Source organism: Crinia signifera, chromosome 5 (genome assembly GCF_055691185.1).
Source record: "Crinia signifera chromosome 5, ASM5569118v1, whole genome shotgun sequence".
Lineage (NCBI taxonomy): Eukaryota > Metazoa > Chordata > Amphibia > Anura > Myobatrachidae > Crinia > Crinia signifera.
This window is the reverse complement of record NC_139221.1, coordinates 271,101,876-271,121,124: the sequence shown is the minus strand read 5'-3', so window position 1 is coordinate 271,121,124 and position 19,249 is coordinate 271,101,876. Positions and strand designations below refer to the sequence as shown.

General features: G+C 38.9%; 1 protein-coding gene across 5 annotated transcripts in view; it reads left to right on the top strand.

The window, feature by feature from the left end:
* Positions 1-19,030, top strand: part of RBM33 (RNA binding motif protein 33) — a 112,230-nt gene extending 93,200 nt beyond the window's left edge. For 4 of the 5 annotated variants that reach the window (XM_083189014.1, XM_083189013.1, XM_083189012.1 and 1 more), the window contains 2 exons: positions 2,572-2,660; positions 12,126-19,030. In XM_083189014.1, coding sequence (XP_083045140.1) covers positions 2,572-2,618 — 47 coding nt within the window. In that variant the 3' untranslated portion in view covers positions 2,619-2,660; positions 12,126-19,030. The remainder of the gene's footprint in view (positions 1-2,571; positions 2,661-12,125) is intronic. The other variant, XM_083189017.1, reaches the window with a different exon arrangement.
* The last annotated feature ends 219 nt before the right edge of the window (positions 19,031-19,249 follow it).

The following is a 19,249-nucleotide window of genomic DNA, read 5'->3' as shown; positions in this document are numbered from 1 at the left end:
TTGGCTGTTACCCTGCTCCTCTCTGACACTGCTGGGAGGATGAGGGTGCATAGTTGTCGTGTGTGTGTGTGTGACATGCCACGGATGTCAATGTTTGCGACACATTTGGGGCCCATTCAAGGTTTCACCACACAATTTGATAAATACTGCTTTATTTGATAAATACTGCTTTATGTACTGCAAATTAGATTGAGAATGGTTGAATGTTTATAACTTGCCTAAGACGCCTTATTAATTGTTAAATGACCAAGGTAAAAAGTTTTGTATCTGGTTAAGCAACCTCTACCTTGCAAACTTTTGAATAATCCCATAGCAATATGTGGTGGCAGGACACGTTGAGAAGTCAAATTCCACAACATATAGGGAGCTGCACTTTGCTTTGGACCAGTAGAAGTTCTACTGAGAGTCAAGTTATTGTTGTTTCGATATGAGTAATCTCCTATATGAACCTTTTAGTGCCTATTAGGTCATTTCAGTCTTACAATAAATGTGTTCCTTTATAGTTTATTATGTATCAACAGATAACAAGTCACACTTTATTTTTTGTGGAGCTACACGTCCCATCAAGTCTTAACTGTCAGGGAGCGCACAGCAGCTAAAGTGAGGCAAATTGCCTACCTCAAGGCTGCACAAAGGATTTTGAAATGTTCTTTTTGTTTGACCAAAGCTGGGTTGACACAGGAGTGGTGACTGCCTATTTGCCATTTTGTAATGCTTTCGTTTTGTGTACAAGTGATTGTGAGCTAGGGACAGTTGTTAGATTTGATGTACAGCACATCAAATCTAGCACCAGCATTAGCCTTGTTTATGCTAATGAAGGGACTGTGATCGTTCTGCCTTAGTTAAACTCATTCCAGTGTGTACAGGCAATATAGGCTTAAGGACATTTGTTCTAATGTTGCCCTAGTGGTTTTTTTACTGACATAGTCATTGCTGTTAGTAACTTTTTTTTTTATAAACAAGATGCCAGAGAGCACTGGTTCTGGGAGAGGTTAGAAGAAATAAGGTTAGGGCAGGGAGAATGGTTCCTGGGGGAGCGATAAGATGGGAGAAGGTGACAGAGCAGAGAGGAATGAACATGAAGCAAGGTGGTAGAGCAGAGAGAATGTTTTCTAGAAGAGAGAGAGTGGGGACAAGATTGCATGGCAGAGAAGACTTATTTTTTATTTTTTTTTGTAAAAAAAAAAAAAGGTACTTATGTATTATCTGGGCTCCCATGTTAAATGCACCCCATTTTTTCATACCCCTACTATCCAACTACGCATGGAGTTGATTTTATATAGTGCAGCGAGCCACCGTGCCCGAAGCGTGGCGAGCGGACGCTGTCTCATAAGAAAAATGGGAGCCCAGATATTACATAAGTACCAAAAAAAATTAACTGCATAATACGAGATAAGGGGGGTATTCAATCTAGGATCACGGCTGTCGATCCCTGCCGACAGCCGTAGTCCTGGCCCGTTTACGGCCGTGGATTGTCGATTTGAGTCCGGAATCGCAACAATCCACGGCCGCTGTCGGCAGAACGGGCCCGACAGCTTCTAAAGTTGGGCCTGTTCTGCCGTGAGCCCGCTTCAATGCTGTCGCTAAAGACAGCATTGAATAGGGAGCCGCCGCTATTTCCCCCGTCGGAAATAGCGGCAGCACATTGAATACCATCCTTAAAGTGTGTGGCTAGGCGTTGAGAGAGGGGAGAAAAAGAAACCTGCACAATAGCTAGCAACATGGTTAATAGTTGGTAAAATATACTAGTAGGTGCTTTAATAGACTTCTCTTTAAGCTGCCTGCTGTACACAACATGGAAGTAACATCTGTAATTTGCATAATATTAAATTATACAGAGCAGCTGATTGGTTGTCATGGGCCATTTCTCCTCTGGCTCACTTCTTCACCCTTAGCACTGCTTCATACATCTACCCCAAAATGCTTTAATAGAGAAACGTACAAAGATCTCAAGGTTCCTTAACCCTACCGATTTTTTTAGATGTTTTTTTCTTGCTCTTTAAAAGCAACTTGTACATTGGGTGATTACAGCCCAATACAGGGAAATTGATGAACCCACTTTTGAGATGTGATGTAACAGTTGTAGGTTTCATGCACAATATCCAGTGTTTTTTAGATGGTGGGCTGTCTAGACCTGGACAACTCCAAGGGGTAAATTTTTAATAAAGCATCTAAAAATTATAATAGGTGGTGATGTCCATAGCAACCAATTAGATGCTGTGTATTATTTTCTAGAAGGCAATAGAGAAATGATAGAAAGAATTTGGTTGCTATGGGCAACATCCCTTCATTTTTAGAACCTTTTGTAAATTTACCCAGAAGTCCTCTACATTTAGAAAATCGGAGGCATCATCCCTGGGCTACCTGGCTTTTGAGATAAGCTATGATGGTGTTATTGGAAGGATTCATTGAAGTATTTGTGGCTGTGGGTATACTGTGGGTAAATATAAATGCACATGCAAAATATAGTGTAACTATAAAGTGATTCATGGAAAATGTTATAGTTAAAATGTAAATGTTTGAAGCTGCTTCTAAGTCTTATTTTTGTGTTCTGTTTGCTTTCCCCCCCAGAATTTGCAGATGTTTCCACATCAAAGAAAAGCCATCGCAACATTTGAGAACCCGCACCATGCTTCGCAATTCCAGCAGAGGTTCCACAGGTATATTTAGCTGGCTACACTTGCTTAACCCCTTCCTGACAGAGCTAGTTTTTGCGTTCCTGACAGAGCCATTTTTTTCAAATCTGACATGTCTCACTTAAGTGGGGATAACTTTTTTTTGCTTTTACTTATCCCAGTGATTTTGAGATTGTTTTCTCGTGACACATTGTACTTCAAGTTAGTGGTAAATTTTCGTCAATACAGTCTGTGTTTTTTTGTGAAAAATACCAAAATATCGTGAAAAAATGGAAAATTTAGCGATTTGCAAAATGTTAAATTTTCTGCTTGTGAGACAAATAATCTTACCACTCAAAATAGTGAATAACTAACATAGACCATATGTCTACTTTATGTTGACATCATTATTTCAACTTCCTTTTAATTTTTTGGGACACTAGGAGGCTTACAATATGAATAGCAAATTCTCAAATTTTCAAGAAAATTTCAAACACTGATTTTTTTAGGGACCAGTTCAGTTCTGATGTGACTTTGAGGGACTTGTATGTGAGACACCCCCATAAATGATGCCATTTCAAAAAACTGCACCCCTCACAGTATTCAAAACAGCATTTTGGAAGTTTGTTAACCCTTTAGGTGTTTCACAGGAATTAAAACAAAGTGTAGGTGAAATTTCAAAATTTCTTTTTTTTTTGCAGATTTGCAATTTTAATACATTTTTCTAAGGAACACAGTACATTTTACTAGAGAAATGTGACTAAAAATTGATTCCCCCAATTCTTTTGTTTTCATAAATATCCTATATGTGGCCCTAGTGTGCACGGTGACCAAACCACAGGCTTCATAATAGAAGGAGCACCTACTTGATTTTGGAGCCTCCTTTTTATGAGATTATTTTTTAGGCACCATGTAGGTTTCTAGGCACCATAAGATGCTAAAAGTTAGGAACCCCCCCACAAGTGACCCCATTTTGCAAACTACACCCCTCAGGGAATTCATCTAGGGGTATAGTGTACATTTCAAACCCCCAGGGGTTTCACCAATTGTGGTACAACTGGGCAGTGAAAATGAAAAATTATTTTTTTTACACAAAAATGCAGTTCTGGCTCCAAATTTGTCATTTTCAGAAGGTATGAAGGAGACAAAGCACCCCAAAATCTGTGCCCCAATTTCTCCCGAGTACGGCAATGCCTCACATGTGACCAAAAAATACCAGTTGGGTGCATGGCAGGACTCAGAAGGGAAGGAGTGATTTTTGGATTTTGCAGCTCAGATTCTGGTGGAATTTTGGTGGGTGCTATGTCGCATTAGCAAGACCCCCCAAGCACCAATACAGTGGAACCCCCCCACAAGTCACCCCATTTTGAAAACTACACCCCTCAGGGAATTCATCTAGGGGTATAGTGTACATTTCAAACCCCCAGGGGTTTCACCAATTTTGATACAAGTGGGCAGTGAAAATGAAAAATTACATTTTTTTACACAAAAATGCAGTTCTGGCTCAAAATTTTTCATTTTCAGAAGGTATGAAGGAGAAAAAGCACCCCAAAATCTGTGCCCCAATTTCTCCCGAGTACGGCAATGCCTCACATGTGACCAAAAAATACCAGTTGGGTGCATGGCAGGACTCAGAAGGGAAGGAGTGATTTTTGGATTTTGCAGCACAGATTCTGGTGGAATGAATGGTGGGTGCTATGTTGCACCAATACAGTGGAACCCCCCCACAAGTCACCCCATTTTGCAAAGTACACCCCTCAGGGAATTCATCTAGGGGTATAGTGTACATTTCAAACCCCCAGGGGTTTCACCAATTTTGATACAAGTGGGCAGTGAAAATGAAAAATTACATTTTTTTACACAAAAATGCAGTTCTGGCTCACAATTTTTCATTTTCAGAAGGTATGAAGGAGAAAAAGCACCCCAAAATCTGTGCCCCAATTTCTCCCGAGTACGGCAATGCCTCACATGTGACCAAAAAATACCAGTTGGGTGCATGGCAGGACTCAGAAGGGAAGGAGTGATTTTTGGATTTTGCAGCTCAGATTCTGGTGGAATTTTGGTGGGTGCTATGGCGCATTAGCAAGACCCCCCAAGCACCAATACAGTGGAACCCCCCCACAAGTCACCCCATTTTGAAAACTACACCCCTCAGGGAATTCATCTAGGGGTATAGTGTACATTTCAAACCCCCAGGGGTTTCACCAATTTTGATACAAGTGGGCAGTGAACATGAAAAATTACATTTTTTACACAAAAATGCAGTTCTGGCTCCAAATTTGTCATTTTCAGAAGGTATGAAGGAGACAAAGCACCCCAAAATCTGTGCCCCAATTTCTCCCGAGTACGGCAATGCCTCACATGTGACCAAAAAATACCAGTTGGGTGCATGGCAGGACTCAGAAGGGAAGGAGTGATTTTTGGATTTTGCAGCTCAGATTCTGGTGGAATTTTGGTGGGTGCTATGTCGCATTAGCAAGACCCCCCAAGCACCAATACAGTGGAACCCCCCCACAAGTCACCCCATTTTGCAAACTACACCCCTCAGGGAATTCATCTAGGGGTATAGTGTACATTTCAAACCCCCAGGGGTTTCACCAATTTTGATACAAGTGGGCAGTGAACATGAAAAATTACATTTTTTACACAAAAATGCAGTTCTGGCTCAAAATTTTTCATTTTCACAAGGAATGAAGGAGAAAAAGCACCCCAAAATCTGTGCCCCAATTTCTCCCGAGTACGGCAATGCCTCACATGTGACCAAAAAATACCAGTTGGGTGCATGGCAGGACTCAGAAGGGAAGGAGTGATTTTTGGATTTTGCAGCTCAGATTCTGGTGGAATTTTGGTGGGTGCTATGTCGCATTAGCAAGACCCCCCAAGCACCAATACAGTGGAACCCCCCCACAAGTCACCCCATTTTGCAAACTACACCCCTCAGGGAATTCATCTAGGGGTATAGTGTACATTTCAAACCCCCAGGGGTTTCACCAATTTTGATACAAGTGGGCAGTGAACATGAAAAATTACATTTTTTACACAAAAATGCAGTTCTGGCTCAAAATTTTTCATTTTCAGAAGGTATGAAGGAGAAAAAGCACCCCAAAATCTGTGCCCCAATTTCTCCCGAGTACGGCAATGCCTCACATGTGACCAAAAAATACCAGTTGGGTGCATGGCAGGACTCAGAAGGGAAGGAGTGATTTTTGGATTTTGCAGCACAGATTCTGGTGGAATGAATGGTGGGTGCTATGTTGCACCAATACAGTGGAACCCCCCCACAAGTCACCTCATTTTGCAAACTACACCCCTCAGGGAATTCATCTAGGGGTATAGTGTACATTTCAAACCCCCAGGGGTTTCACCAATTTTGATACAAGTGGGCAGTGAAAATGAAAAATTACATTTTTTTACACAAAAATGCAGTTCTGGCTCAAAATTTTTCATTTTCACAAGGAATGAAGGAGAAAAAGCACCCCAAAATCTGTGCCCCAATTTCTCCCGAGTACGGCAATGCCTCACATGTGACCAAAAAATACCAGTTGGGTGCATGGCAGGACTCAGAAGGGAAGGAGTGATTTTTGGATTTTGCAGCTCAGATTCTGGTGGAATTTTGGTGGGTGCTATGTCGCATTAGCAAGACCCCCCAAGCACCAATACAGTGGAACCCCCCCACAAGTCACCCCATTTTGCAAACTACACCCCTCAGGGAATTCATCTAGGGGTATAGTGTACATTTCAAACCCCCAGGGGTTTCACCAATTTTGATACAAGTGGGCAGTGAACATGAAAAATTACATTTTTTACACAAAAATGCAGTTCTGGCTCAAAATTTTTCATTTTCAGAAGGTATGAAGGAGAAAAAGCACCCCAAAATCTGTGCCCCAATTTCTCCCGAGTACGGCAATGCCTCACATGTGACCAAAAAATACCAGTTGGGTGCATGGCAGGACTCAGAAGGGAAGGAGTGATTTTTGGATTTTGCAGCACAGATTCTGGTGGAATGAATGGTGGGTGCTATGTTGCACCAATACAGTGGAACCCCCCCACAAGTCACCTCATTTTGCAAACTACACCCCTCAGGGAATTCATCTAGGGGTATAGTGTACATTTCAAACCCCCAGGGGTTTCACCAATTTTGATACAAGTGGGCAGTGAAAATGAAAAATTACATTTTTTTACACAAAAATGCAGTTCTGGCTCAAAATTTTTCATTTTCACAAGGAATGAAGGAGACAAAGCACCCCAAAATCTGTGCCCCAATTTCTCCCGAGTACGGCAATGCCTCATGTGTGACCAAAAAGTGGCAGGACTCAGAAGGGAAGGAGTGATATTTGGATTTTGCAGCACAAATTCTGGTGGAATGATGGTGGGTGCTATGTCGCATTAGCAAGACCCCCCAAGCACCAATACAGTGGAACCCCCCACAAGTGACCCCATTTTGCAAACTACACCCCTCAGGGAATTCATCTAGGGGTATAATGTACATTTCAAACCCCCAGGGGTTTCACCAATTTTGATACAACTGGGCAAAATTACATTTTTTTACACAAAAATGCAGTTCTGGCTCAAAATTTTTCATTTTCACAAGGTTTGAAGGAGAAAAAGCACCCCAAAATATATGCCCCAATTTCTCCCGAGTATGGCAATGCCTCATATGTGACCAAAAAATACCAGTTGGGTGCATGGCAGGACTCAGAAGGGAAGGAGTGATTTTTGGATTTTGCGGCTCAGATTCAGGTGGAATGAATGGTGGGTGCTATGTGGCATTAGCAAGACCCCCGATGCACGGTGAATTGATGGACCTAATAATCCATAGATGTGTGGTATATTTTAAAACACTCCTTTATGCAAAGGCCGGGTTTGTCAGGGCAAGTTTCACAGTGGAAAATAGTTTCCTTTCTTATTCCCCTTTTATAACAAACTTTGCACCTTTTTTGTGTCCTGCCCTTTTTTGCAGTGGAGGGGATTTCGTTGGGAAAATGCTGCCCTGGTACAATACGGGGGCCAGTACTAGAAGTACTGGGGCCCTCTGCCTGCTGGTTCCCAAATATCAGGCCCTTTATGACTTCCTCTTGAAAGTGCATAAATGTCCCCCTCTGGCCGGTAGAACGGAATAGCACGTAAGCGTTATACAGTGCCATCTGGATGATATACACGGCCAGCTTCTTGTACCAGATTTTTGTTTTCCGCAGGGCACTGTACGGCTTCAGTACCTGATCTGAAAGATCCACTCCGCCCATGTACCTATTGTAATCCAGGATACAATTAGGTTTTGAGGTGTGGGTACTGGTACCTCGTACAGGGACGGAGGTGGTACTGTCTCCGTGAATTGTTGTCAGTATAAGGACATCCCTCTTGTCCTTATATTTGACCAACAACATATTTTCAGTGCATATTCCCCTGCTTTCACCCCTTCTCATTACTTGGGCAATGTGCGTTTTTGGGAGGCCTCTTTGGTTCTTGCGCACAGTACCGCAAGCTGCTGTACCTCTTGAACCAAGGGCCTTAAACAGGGGGATGCTAGTGTAAAAGTTATCCACATAGAGGTGATAACCTTTATCCAGGAAGGGGTGCACTAAATCCCAGACAATTTTTCCACTAACACCTACGAGGGAGGGGGGGCATTCTGGCGGTTCAATACTTGAATCCTTCCCTTCATATACCCTAAACCTGTGGGTGTACCCTGAGGTGCTTTCACACAGTTTATACAATTTTATGCCATACCTTGCCCTCTTATTGGGAAGGTACTGGCGGAATTTAACCCTTCCTTTAAAATGTAAAAGGGACTCGTCCACACAAATGAATTGTTGGGGGATGTACATCTCCTCAAATTTGGCGCTGAAATGATCAATGACCGGCCTGACTTTGAATAGCCGGTCAAAGGTGGGATCATCTCTGGGTGGGCACTGTGCATTATCGCTGTAATGCAGAAATTTAAGGATCATCTCAAAACGAGTCCGGGTCATGGCCATACGGTAAAATGGGGTGCTGTACAGAACATCTGTACTCCAATATTGCCTAATTTCTGGCTTTTTTACTATGCCCATATGAAACACCAGACCCCAAAACGCCATCATCTCTACTGCATCTACAGGGGTCCACCTAGCAAATGATGACGTGGGGTTTTGAGCAATAAACTGCTGGGCATATAAATTAGTTTGGTCCACCATTAAATTTATAAAATCATCAGAGAAAAATAATTTGAAGAAGTCAATTTCTCTGAGACCTGTGGAATCAAATTGGATTCCTGGGATGGCCAAAAACTCAGGAACCTGGGGCTCAAAATTGGCTGGTGGTGGGATCCATACGGGATCAATCATTGGGGGGGGGGGTCTCAGCTGCTCTACGGGGGCGTCTTTGAGGGGGTCCCTCATCACTAGAGGAGGAAGATGAGGTTAACACAAATCCTTCAAATTCCCCGCTTGCATCACTGTCTGTGTCACTGTCAGAGGCAAGCATGGCATATGCCTCCTCCGCTGAGTACATTCTTCTGGATGACTGGGATGACATTTGGGATGACCTTTGGGATGCCATTTTTATTTTTGTGTTTGTGGTTGTGAAATGTTTCAACACGTGTATAGTGTAGGGGGGGTACAAACTTTATTTCAACCAGGTAGTGTGTATGTAGTGCAGAAAAAAAAAAAAAAAAAAAAAAAAGGTCCTGCACCAAAAATTGAGCACAGATGTTAGTCAGTAACGACCGTCACTGAACAGCGCTCAAAGGCAACAGGAATTTATTAAAAAAAAAAAAAAAAAAAAAGGTCCTGCACCAAAAATTGAGCACAGATGTTAGTCAGTAACGACCGTCACTGAACAGCGCTCAAAGGCAACAGGAATTTATTAAAAAAAAAAAAAAAAAAATCAACCCTGTGCCGAAAAAGCTGATCAGTGATGTACGTCACTGATCAGCGCACAGTGGCCACAGGACACCCACAAAATCACAGTGTGTGTAAAAATACCCACAGCACCCTCAAAAAAAAAAAAAAAAGGTGAGGGGCAGCAGGTGCACAACCTTTGGTGCAACTGGCAGGTATATATTTCCTGCAGACACAAAATATAGCACTCTATCACTCTCTGTCACTCTCTCTCTCTATCTCTCACTATCTATCACTCTATGACACTGCAGCACTGACAGGAATTTAAAAAACAAACCCCTGCACCCCCAAAAAAGTTGCTGATCACCTCAGATATAGTGATCAGCACAAAAGGCGGGGGCAGCAGACACAAAATTTAGCACTCTCTATCACTCTCTCTCTCTATCTCTCACTATCTATCACTCTATGACACTGCAGCACTGACAGGAATTTACAAACCCCTGCACCCCCAAAAAAGTTGCTGATCACCTCAGATATAGTGATCAGCACAAAAGGCGGGGGCAGCAGACACAAAATTTAGCACTCTCTATCACTCTCTCTCTCTATCTCTCTATCTCTCACTATCTATCACTCTATGACACTGCAGCAAACCCCTGCACCCCCAAAAAAGTTGCTGATCACCTCAGATATAGTGATCAGCACAAAAGGGGGGGCAGCAGTCAGTTATATAAAAAATATATATCACAATCTGTCACTATCTCTCTATCTCTCTCTCTCTATCTCTCTCTCTATCTATAACTCTATTACACTGCAGCAAAATATAGCACTCTCTGTCACTAGGCCTCTCTATCTCTCTCTATCTCTCTCTATCTCTCTCTATCTCTCTCTATCTCTCTCTCTCTAGCTAACTGCAGCAGCACAACACAGCACAACACAGCACAACACAAGTAGCAAGATCCAGGCAGTGATCAGGTAAGTATTTTGCACGGTTTGCACGGATCAGGTCAGTATACTGCGGCAGCCAGGCACGGTGACCACACTGCACGCAATTCCAGACCGGAATGGCGTCTGCAGTGCAGTCACCGTTAGTTTAAACCCCCCTCCATGGCTGTGATTGGTCCGTCGGTCCGACGAACCAATCACGGCCTTTGGGGGCGGGCGGGGTGAGGTGGGGTGACACCAGTGTCACCCTTACACCCCACGGTGATTGGTGCTGTACTTTACAGCACCAATCACCTCCGATCCCGTGTCACCGGCGAACGTTATTCGCCGGTGACACAGAAAACGCTGTAATTGGCTGTTCACACTGAACAGCCAATCACAGTGATCGGCGACGGGGGGGCGGCATCGCAGCCCCCCCCGGGCACGCAGGGACATGTCTGCTGTCAGGGACAGCAGACATTGTCCCTCTGTCACTGCGTCTCTAGACGCAGTGACAGTTTTCAGCCATGACGTATATATACGTCATGTGTCGGGAAGTACTTCCCGACCATGACGTATATATACGTCAAATGTCGGGAAGGGGTTAATTACATGATAACCCAATTACTTTTACATGGTCACAGATTTTAGTAGGTAGTGTTTGTTTTTTGTGAATTTGGTGAAGAACCTATATCTAATGGATTATATGCACAGGGAGATTTGAGCAAAAGATGAGTTCTGAGCAATTTAGTATGGGAGATTTCCCACAGTCTAGACGATGCCTAGGGGTGCCATAAAAAATATTTCTGATACTCTAAAAAAGTTTGAGAACCACTGCTCTATGAGCAATATCCGTGTCTTACTGTCAGCTCCCGGGCAAACAATATTAAGCATACCCACTGAACATTATCGTTCAGTGATGTTACCGGGACCTGGTAAACATGTGGGACGCTATATAGCCAAAATTTTCCTGCATGTGCAGCAGATGGGGGGAAAGAAGGGGGGGGGGGGGGTTATCTCTCTCTATCTCTCTCTTTTTCCCTCTCTCTCTTTCCCTCTCTCTCTCTCTTTCCCTCTTTATTTTTTATATATATAGTGACTGTCTGTTGTCAGCAAGTGAAACTACTAGCTTTCGAAGCATTTGCTACGAGCGGCTTGCTAGTTGACAATATGGAGTGCACACACTAGACGAGAATGTAAAAGATATCGCTCAGAAGGGACCTTCTTAGTGATATCTTTTACGTTCTCGTCTAGTGTGTGTGGAGCTGTTCTATGTATATAAGCCATGAAACCATTTTAATCTAAAAAAAACCACTCACACACAAAAACTGTGCTAGGTGTCGATTTGTTATAATTTACATTTAATTAGATTATTAAATTAGATTATAATTTTTAAATGTAAATGATATAAAAACTGTGCTAGGCACCGATTTGTTATGTGTGTTTTGTTGCATCATTGCCCAAAGGATTAAGCATTCCTTTAAAAAGACTTGCTGCAAGGGTTACTGTTTGAAATATGGGTGCATTTCTTCTCTTTTCTAGCACTAGTATTGCTTTGTTTTTCCTTTAATCTAAAAAGATATATATACAGGTACTCCTATTTCTATTGTATAATTTTATCTTTTTTTGACATGCGTTTTAATTTGCTTTCAGCATATTTTGGATGAACAGCACATAAATATATATTCTTGTATGTCTTTTTTAATGTTTTAGTGAAGTAAAGCCTAAGAATACATTGCACCTGCTAATGACTACTTATAAACTATTTCAGGCACATGATAGACTTGTCACACATCAACGTGTGTCTGGTCACTGAATGAGCTGAGCTGTTACATTCAGCATCGTCTGAGACACAACTGGAAGAGAGGGACTTCTGGACACTGCAGTATCCCTCTTTATTTTGGATTTCTTGACTCTCGGAAAGCACTGAATGGAGGGACAAATTTGTTACGTAGAGTGAAACAGTGATGTTGAACTTTTCCTCATCAGATTTACCTACGTTGATCTTTGCTATTCTTACTGTGTTCCTTCTGAGTTGTGACCCTTGCATGTAAATCTGCTTGTGTGTCAAAGACTCATTACCGACATGGAAGGGGAAACAAATGAGTACAAGAGACAGTGTTGAAAAAGAATACATGATAATGGTTACGCTTCTCTTCTGGACTTTTTATGATTACAAATAGATTTTACATTTAGTTTCGACCACACCTAGAACGTCACTCTTCGATAAATGTAACCTTTGCTAAAAGCCCATTGTAGACTCTTTACTAGCATCCTTGTCCTTTAATTGAAATTATTGTTTTTCGTTTTTCAAAGAAATATTTAAATGTTTCTTTACAGTATACAATATTTTGCAGTTATAGATGACATGTCTTTGAAAGAAACAAATTGTTTCTTTCATAATTGTAGAGTCTTCGCACCAGATCATCATAGGGTTCTTTAGCCTGGACTTTTTGGCCATTTAGAAGACATTAAGCATCAAACATCAATTTACCATTTGATTTGGAACCAATTCCAGGACAAATACTATTTATATAAATGTTACCTGACATAATGAATGTGTTTCCTGAAGTGCGTTAGAGATTTTTTTTTTTTTGTCCGTCTTTTCTTAGTCTTCCAGTTATCGGTGGATGGGAACATGGCAACTACGGTGATTTCTCTTGCGTTAGGAAAAAACAATATATGCTTAGTGATTTATTTGTTTTTGTCGATGGTTATTATCGTCCAGTTTTCATACAAAAACTGATTGCGGACAAAATATGCTTATCGGGAATTTGATTTCATGCAAAACAATAGTCCCCAATAAGAGCCAGCATTGGGGTTATTAGGATAGCGCTGGGTGAGTCAGTTAGCCGTCTTAAGTTACCAGGCTAATTGAATACTGCCTTTTGTTCTTTTGAATTCCTTTGTGGTTAAACAATTGAAAGCCTTAACATTGGGTTCTTAATGCCTAACGGTGGCTTCCTAAGTAAGCCTATTTTTATTATCTATGTCCTAGCGGAACATTCCTCATAGTATAGATGCTCCAGCACATATCGACTTGTCGCTACCATTATAGTATTTGTGTTCATTTTGTTCTTCAGTAACTGCATGCTTGTGGTTTTATAAAATTTGTTTCTATTACCACATAGAGCCGCATAGCAATGATAGCATATCTACCATTGGAGGAAGATTTAATGTTCTAGATTCTGAATCTAGTGCACAGTAGCTAAATGCATTTGTATATATTCCATTTGAAAGCAAAGGATGCTGGCCTTACCTGATTGCTGGGATGTTTTCCATATATGGTTAATTTTAACTGCTTGAGAGACATCTAGTTTTGCTTATTTAGTCATTCAGTTGGTGCCTAATTAGTGAAATGTGCTGGAAATAGGTTCTCGCACAGCATTACACATTTAGATAACCTGCATCTAAAATGACTGAAGCAGCCTTTGCCTTTAACCTTGTGACATGTAGAAGACATTTTTTTATTATTATTTGGCTTATAATACTTCATATTGTTTCAACAAAATGTCTAGGCTCAGAGCTCATCAAATTTTTTCTGTTAGAGATAATGGCCGGGTACAAATTTTAGGACGTTATTTCTCCTACGTATTCTTTTTTTACATAACACATTTATTAGTTGCCTAAGGAGAGCCCTTAAAATTAAGAAATTTCCCTCAAACCATTTTCTATATAGATCTTCCTTTTCTAGAATGTTACATGATGCACCATAGGACTTGTAGTTCAAGAACAGCTTGCAGAGGAGTACATTTAGATAACGGTATGCTAAGGATGCTTTGCTTCTGGGTTTTAAATGAAAAAGCCACCCGTAAACAGCCATTGTATAGACTGAACTAGTATTCTGAGGTATGCAGCCTATTAATTTGGTTAAACGTGTGGTCAGACCCCACAGTGGTTGCTAGCAATGTATTAGGTGACAAGTCCAATCAAGTGATCTCCCTGCTGGGTCCAATGCCACGCAGTGTATCTGTTATATTCCTTAACCTATTCTTTCTCTTTTAGAAAACATTATTTTTATATAATGTGTAAAAGACACACAGGGGCAACTTGTAAAATGTGTGTTAACTACAGCTATCTACAAACATTTCCATTAGAATATTTAATTTTTAAGTTCACATGCTATGTTTCAGAACGGGGCAGAGGCGGTACTGAAGGCTTAATATTTATTTCAGTGATACTTCGTGCTCATGCTGGCAGGTACTATACTTGCATCAACTTAAACACACTTGAATTGAAATATAAAGATGAAATCCTTTGTAGTGGTAGAAAAGAGCCCGTAAATTGCAGTATGCTTTAAGGACTTACATCAGTTGGGGGGTGGAGGGTATGTTCTGTGTTTTTTTTTTTTTTTTTTTAATTCCATTTAGATTTTTTACATCTTTTAAAAACCACTGAGGATATAGATTCTCAGCTGGTTTTTAAAGTTCTATGGGTTACAGATTCAGTCTTTGACGGTAGCATATTCGTAATCCAGTAAAGGACGATGCCAAATCCTGTAATATGTTTTAAATAGAGATTTAAGCAACAAGCAGGTTAAGCCATGGTCCTGATACCGTAGAGTAATACTGTCTACATATCCTATATATCCATGCATATTGGCCAGTAATATTTTCCAAAATACATTCAGTTAATAACTTTTGGTAGTTTAGGGTAAAGAGACGTTAGTGTCTTTCTTTACAAAGGTTTAAGATGAGTTATTAAAGCAGATTTCCCTCGAAGATGTAGTGCAACCATTATCTGTATTCTTTCCTCATACATTTGAACTGCAATGCAGGTGTACACAATTTTTTTTCTTTTGTATATACTCAAGACAACTTTTTAAAATAAGATATTGTTCCACAAATGCAACTCTACCCTTTGGACTTTAATTTACTGAGCAAACTTTAATTTAGTTCCGTATGTTTGTGTTTCAGTGTATTCCTTGAATTTTATAAAGACAATTAGTAAGTCAACAATTTTATTCAGACCAGTGTATTTGTTCATCACCCACATTTTTAATTATACATAATTGAGTGAAACATTCTAAAGATTTACTTTTTTTTTTTTTCCACTATTTTGTTAAGGTTTTATTTTTAACTTTCATGAAACATTTGTCTTTTGGATCATTTACTGTGACATTTTTTTGGTCCTTTTTTTGTATTTTTTTCTTTATTTTTACTCATCTGTCACAATGTAAGAATGGTAAATATATGAATTATAGGACAATGCCATCAGGAACTAGACTTCAGGTAATACCACTTTCTACATGATTGAGATCTCATTGAATTAATGCTCTTTTTAGTGATAATGCCATAAAAAAAATATAAATACTTGTTAAACTTTTTCTTGACCAGAAACTATCCACAAGTGCACGGGCCTTAGCCCAAAACTCCTATTTTTAACCTTTTAGGAACTTCAGGATCTTAGTGAAAAGATGGACCTGAAAGGCTTTGTTTAACAATCTACATTTATTCTTTCTAGATTAATATATATAATTTGCAGTCTTGCTGGATTGCTAGTCTGTCTTTGTGTCATACATTTCAGGTGGTTTTGTAACCCATTTAATTCATTATGGTTCAGTTCTCTAATACTTTGAAGATGGCTTTAGCTTGTGGTGGGTATTTGTCAGGTTTATGTTTTTGTTTTTTTGTAATAAACTAACATGTTTATAGCAAGTTGGTCCTTTAAAAAAATTACATCAATTGTGTTTGTGCAACACTTATTTTACATGAATTTGCAAAGATTGGAATACTGAAGCCTGTACTTATCCTAGAACAGGTATTGTTACAAAGCATTTCACGGTCTCTAAATGATTATATTTTTTTAAGCTGGTCTCTAAGAATTAAATCGGTATATTTCTAAACTCCATATAAAGGTCTCGAAACACAGTGGAAGCAGCACTATATTGCTTTTTCTAAATTACCTGTTATTTAAACAACCATAATTCAGAAGAAATGTTTTCAGTGTTGTCACTTTTGCATTTATATTTGTTAAATATGTAGTCCGGAGCTCAACACATCTACAAACTTTTCCACTTGCTTGAAATACTTCTCCACCATGGAGAATACCTGAACAGATTCTAAATCCCTTATATACTTAATATGAAATAGTACTTTGTTATCTAGTTTACAATCAGAGTGTAAGTATTGAAAACATGATTGCGATCTATACTATATATATTATTTATATATATATTTTTTTTTTACGTTAGTGAAGGTGTGTACCATAAGGGTTTAATTCCTTGCTCTGTCTGGAAATACTTAGATTTAAACTTTCGTGAACATGTGTGGCCAAATGTAATAGGGTGTGAATATCAGAAAGTGAGAGAATTTGGGAGAGTGTAGCCATTTTGTTAAGTGGCAACCAATTAATGGCGTTGCAAAATAAACCAGTTTATTTTTTTTCTGTGTAAATGATTGCCGCTTTAACAAAATAGGAGCACTCTCCCACCCTATTACATTTGGCCCATGGAGTTGAGATTAACAATGGGTAAAGTATTGTTTAATAAGGATAGCACCTTGCTTAAAATACTAAGCAATAGGGCATATTGTATGGGTGTTTTTTCCAGGTATATATATATATATATATATATATATATATATATATTACACTGCTTAAAAGATACTTTTTACTCACTTATATTCAGGAAAAGATGACATCGTTATTCGAAGCACTTTTTATATAGCTAACTTTTCTGATTGGTACTTTTTCTTTTTCTCCCAAGCGTGTGTGATTTTTTTTCTTTTCCAATCTACTACACTACTTTGAAAGATACTTTCCGCTCACTTATATTCAGAATAAGGGGACATATTTATTTCACTTTCCATATAGTTAACTTTTATGATTGGTGCAGTAGTTTTTTAATTTATTTTTTCTCTAAATTTGTCCCAAGTGTGGCTTTTTTTTTTTTTTTTAACTCCATGTTCATAAGATGAATTGCAAATAATACCTTATGGCTACTTGTTAGTGTAGAAATAAACAAATACTATTCACCGGCCAATGCTGGTAGATCCGTGTGCACCAGACAGATATCTGTGCTCATGTAAACATTATGCTTTTCAGCAATCTGGGCAAATTACACAACTGTATGCCTAATGTCCATGTGTACACACAACTTATTTAAGTCATTGCCCCACTACACTTTCCAGTCTATGGACATATATGAATCCTTAGCAAAGTGATGGTTTAATGGTTTGTTTGGGAATGCCTAAGTTGTACAGTGGAAACACTCCAAGTGCATGTAGCTTAACCTATCTTGTGAGCTGCGATCTCAAGCACATACATATAAGGGAGCTTTTTAAAGTAAATAGTAGCCATTGCTTCCTCCATTGTTCACTAAAGTAGAATTTGGGAAACTCGTTGGCATATGCTCTATATTTATTATAACAATGATTCTGCAATTCTCAAATGCAGGTAACACTTAGTGTTGCAGCTTCATAGGTTATAATGCACTTAATACAGAGGTAAATTTTGCAAATCATCTTATAAATTTGTGAATTTAAATTTCTGTGCACCAAAAATGTCACAATTTTTTTTTTCTTTTAAAGTATCTTAGATGTTTTACTTAACCTTATTTTTGTTTTTCATGACAGGTTTAATATCAGAAATATTATTTTTGTATGCTACAATATTTTTTTTGCATTTTAATGTGAATAGGAATCCAGTTGCGGGATAGTTGTAATATGTATATTAATCCTATGGATTTTTTGTGTAATGTGATCACCTCCCTAATTACAGTACATGTTCAGATATTAGGACTTTGTTCGTGATGCATATACCAGATGGTTTCTCATCTATAAATTTGATTCAGATTGGATCCATTTGTATTTTTCTAACTCAGGTATAATATGGTTGGGAAGGATCATTTTTTTTAAAGAATTATAATAGACATTCAATATTGTAAGTCTACGAGTGATGTTTGTTGTTCCACAGGTGTGTAGGCTAATAACTAGGTTACAACCTATTCAGTGTGTCCACTTTTATTGCTGTTTTAAATGTGATTTGTGCTGCAAATGACCTTACTAACCATAATGGTTCTATTCCAGTTAATTTGACAAGATTCGTACTCACTTCACTGATATTAAATATTTTGTAATTATTATAAAACTTTTTTTTACAGCATTGGTTACCTGAAGACACTACTAAATTACCTTTTCCCAGCAGGTTTTTTTCCCTTTTATAGCGCTAATTTCACCTTTCTTTCTTTTACTCATGGCGTTCATCTTTTGAGTGAAGCAAGTGGGCCTCCTGTTGTAAAGCAGAAAATAACATTTTTCTTCCATCTAACAATTTTTATTTCATGCAGCTGCTGAAGGAGAAAATGCTAACGTTTATTAACATCAGTGTTTGTTTGTAGGTGACTGGCTGAACAGATCTGTTTTTCGTCATCCTGCTGACTTAGTCAACATCACCCTGATATTTTTTTTTTCTCTTCAAATTCACATGGGCAACAATGAATTTGTGTTTAAACCAATTCTCAATGTGATCCTTCCTAACCTAGACATGTTTTACAACAGTTAAATGATTTAAATGTAAATTGTTTATTTGTTGACATTCCTAAGAAAATATGCTACTAAACTTTGATTTATATCTGCAATTTTCTTTTCATTTTTGAACATTCGTACATTCTTACTACACTAACGAACTAAATGCTGCTACACAAGTATGTTAATGTATCTTTTTCTACAAGTTGTAGATATATTTTATAAAATATTTTTTATATTTTACAATAAAATACTAAATTATGATTGTGTTTATTTATTTAAGATATAAAATTGTACATTTTATGTCCAGCTTTGTATTTTCTCTGCTATTTTTTGTTTTTATATAAGAAATAAATTATTTTTTTATTTAGCCTTTCTGTGTACGGTCGGTTTTTTTTGTGTGTGTGTGTGTGTGTGTGTGTGTGTGTTT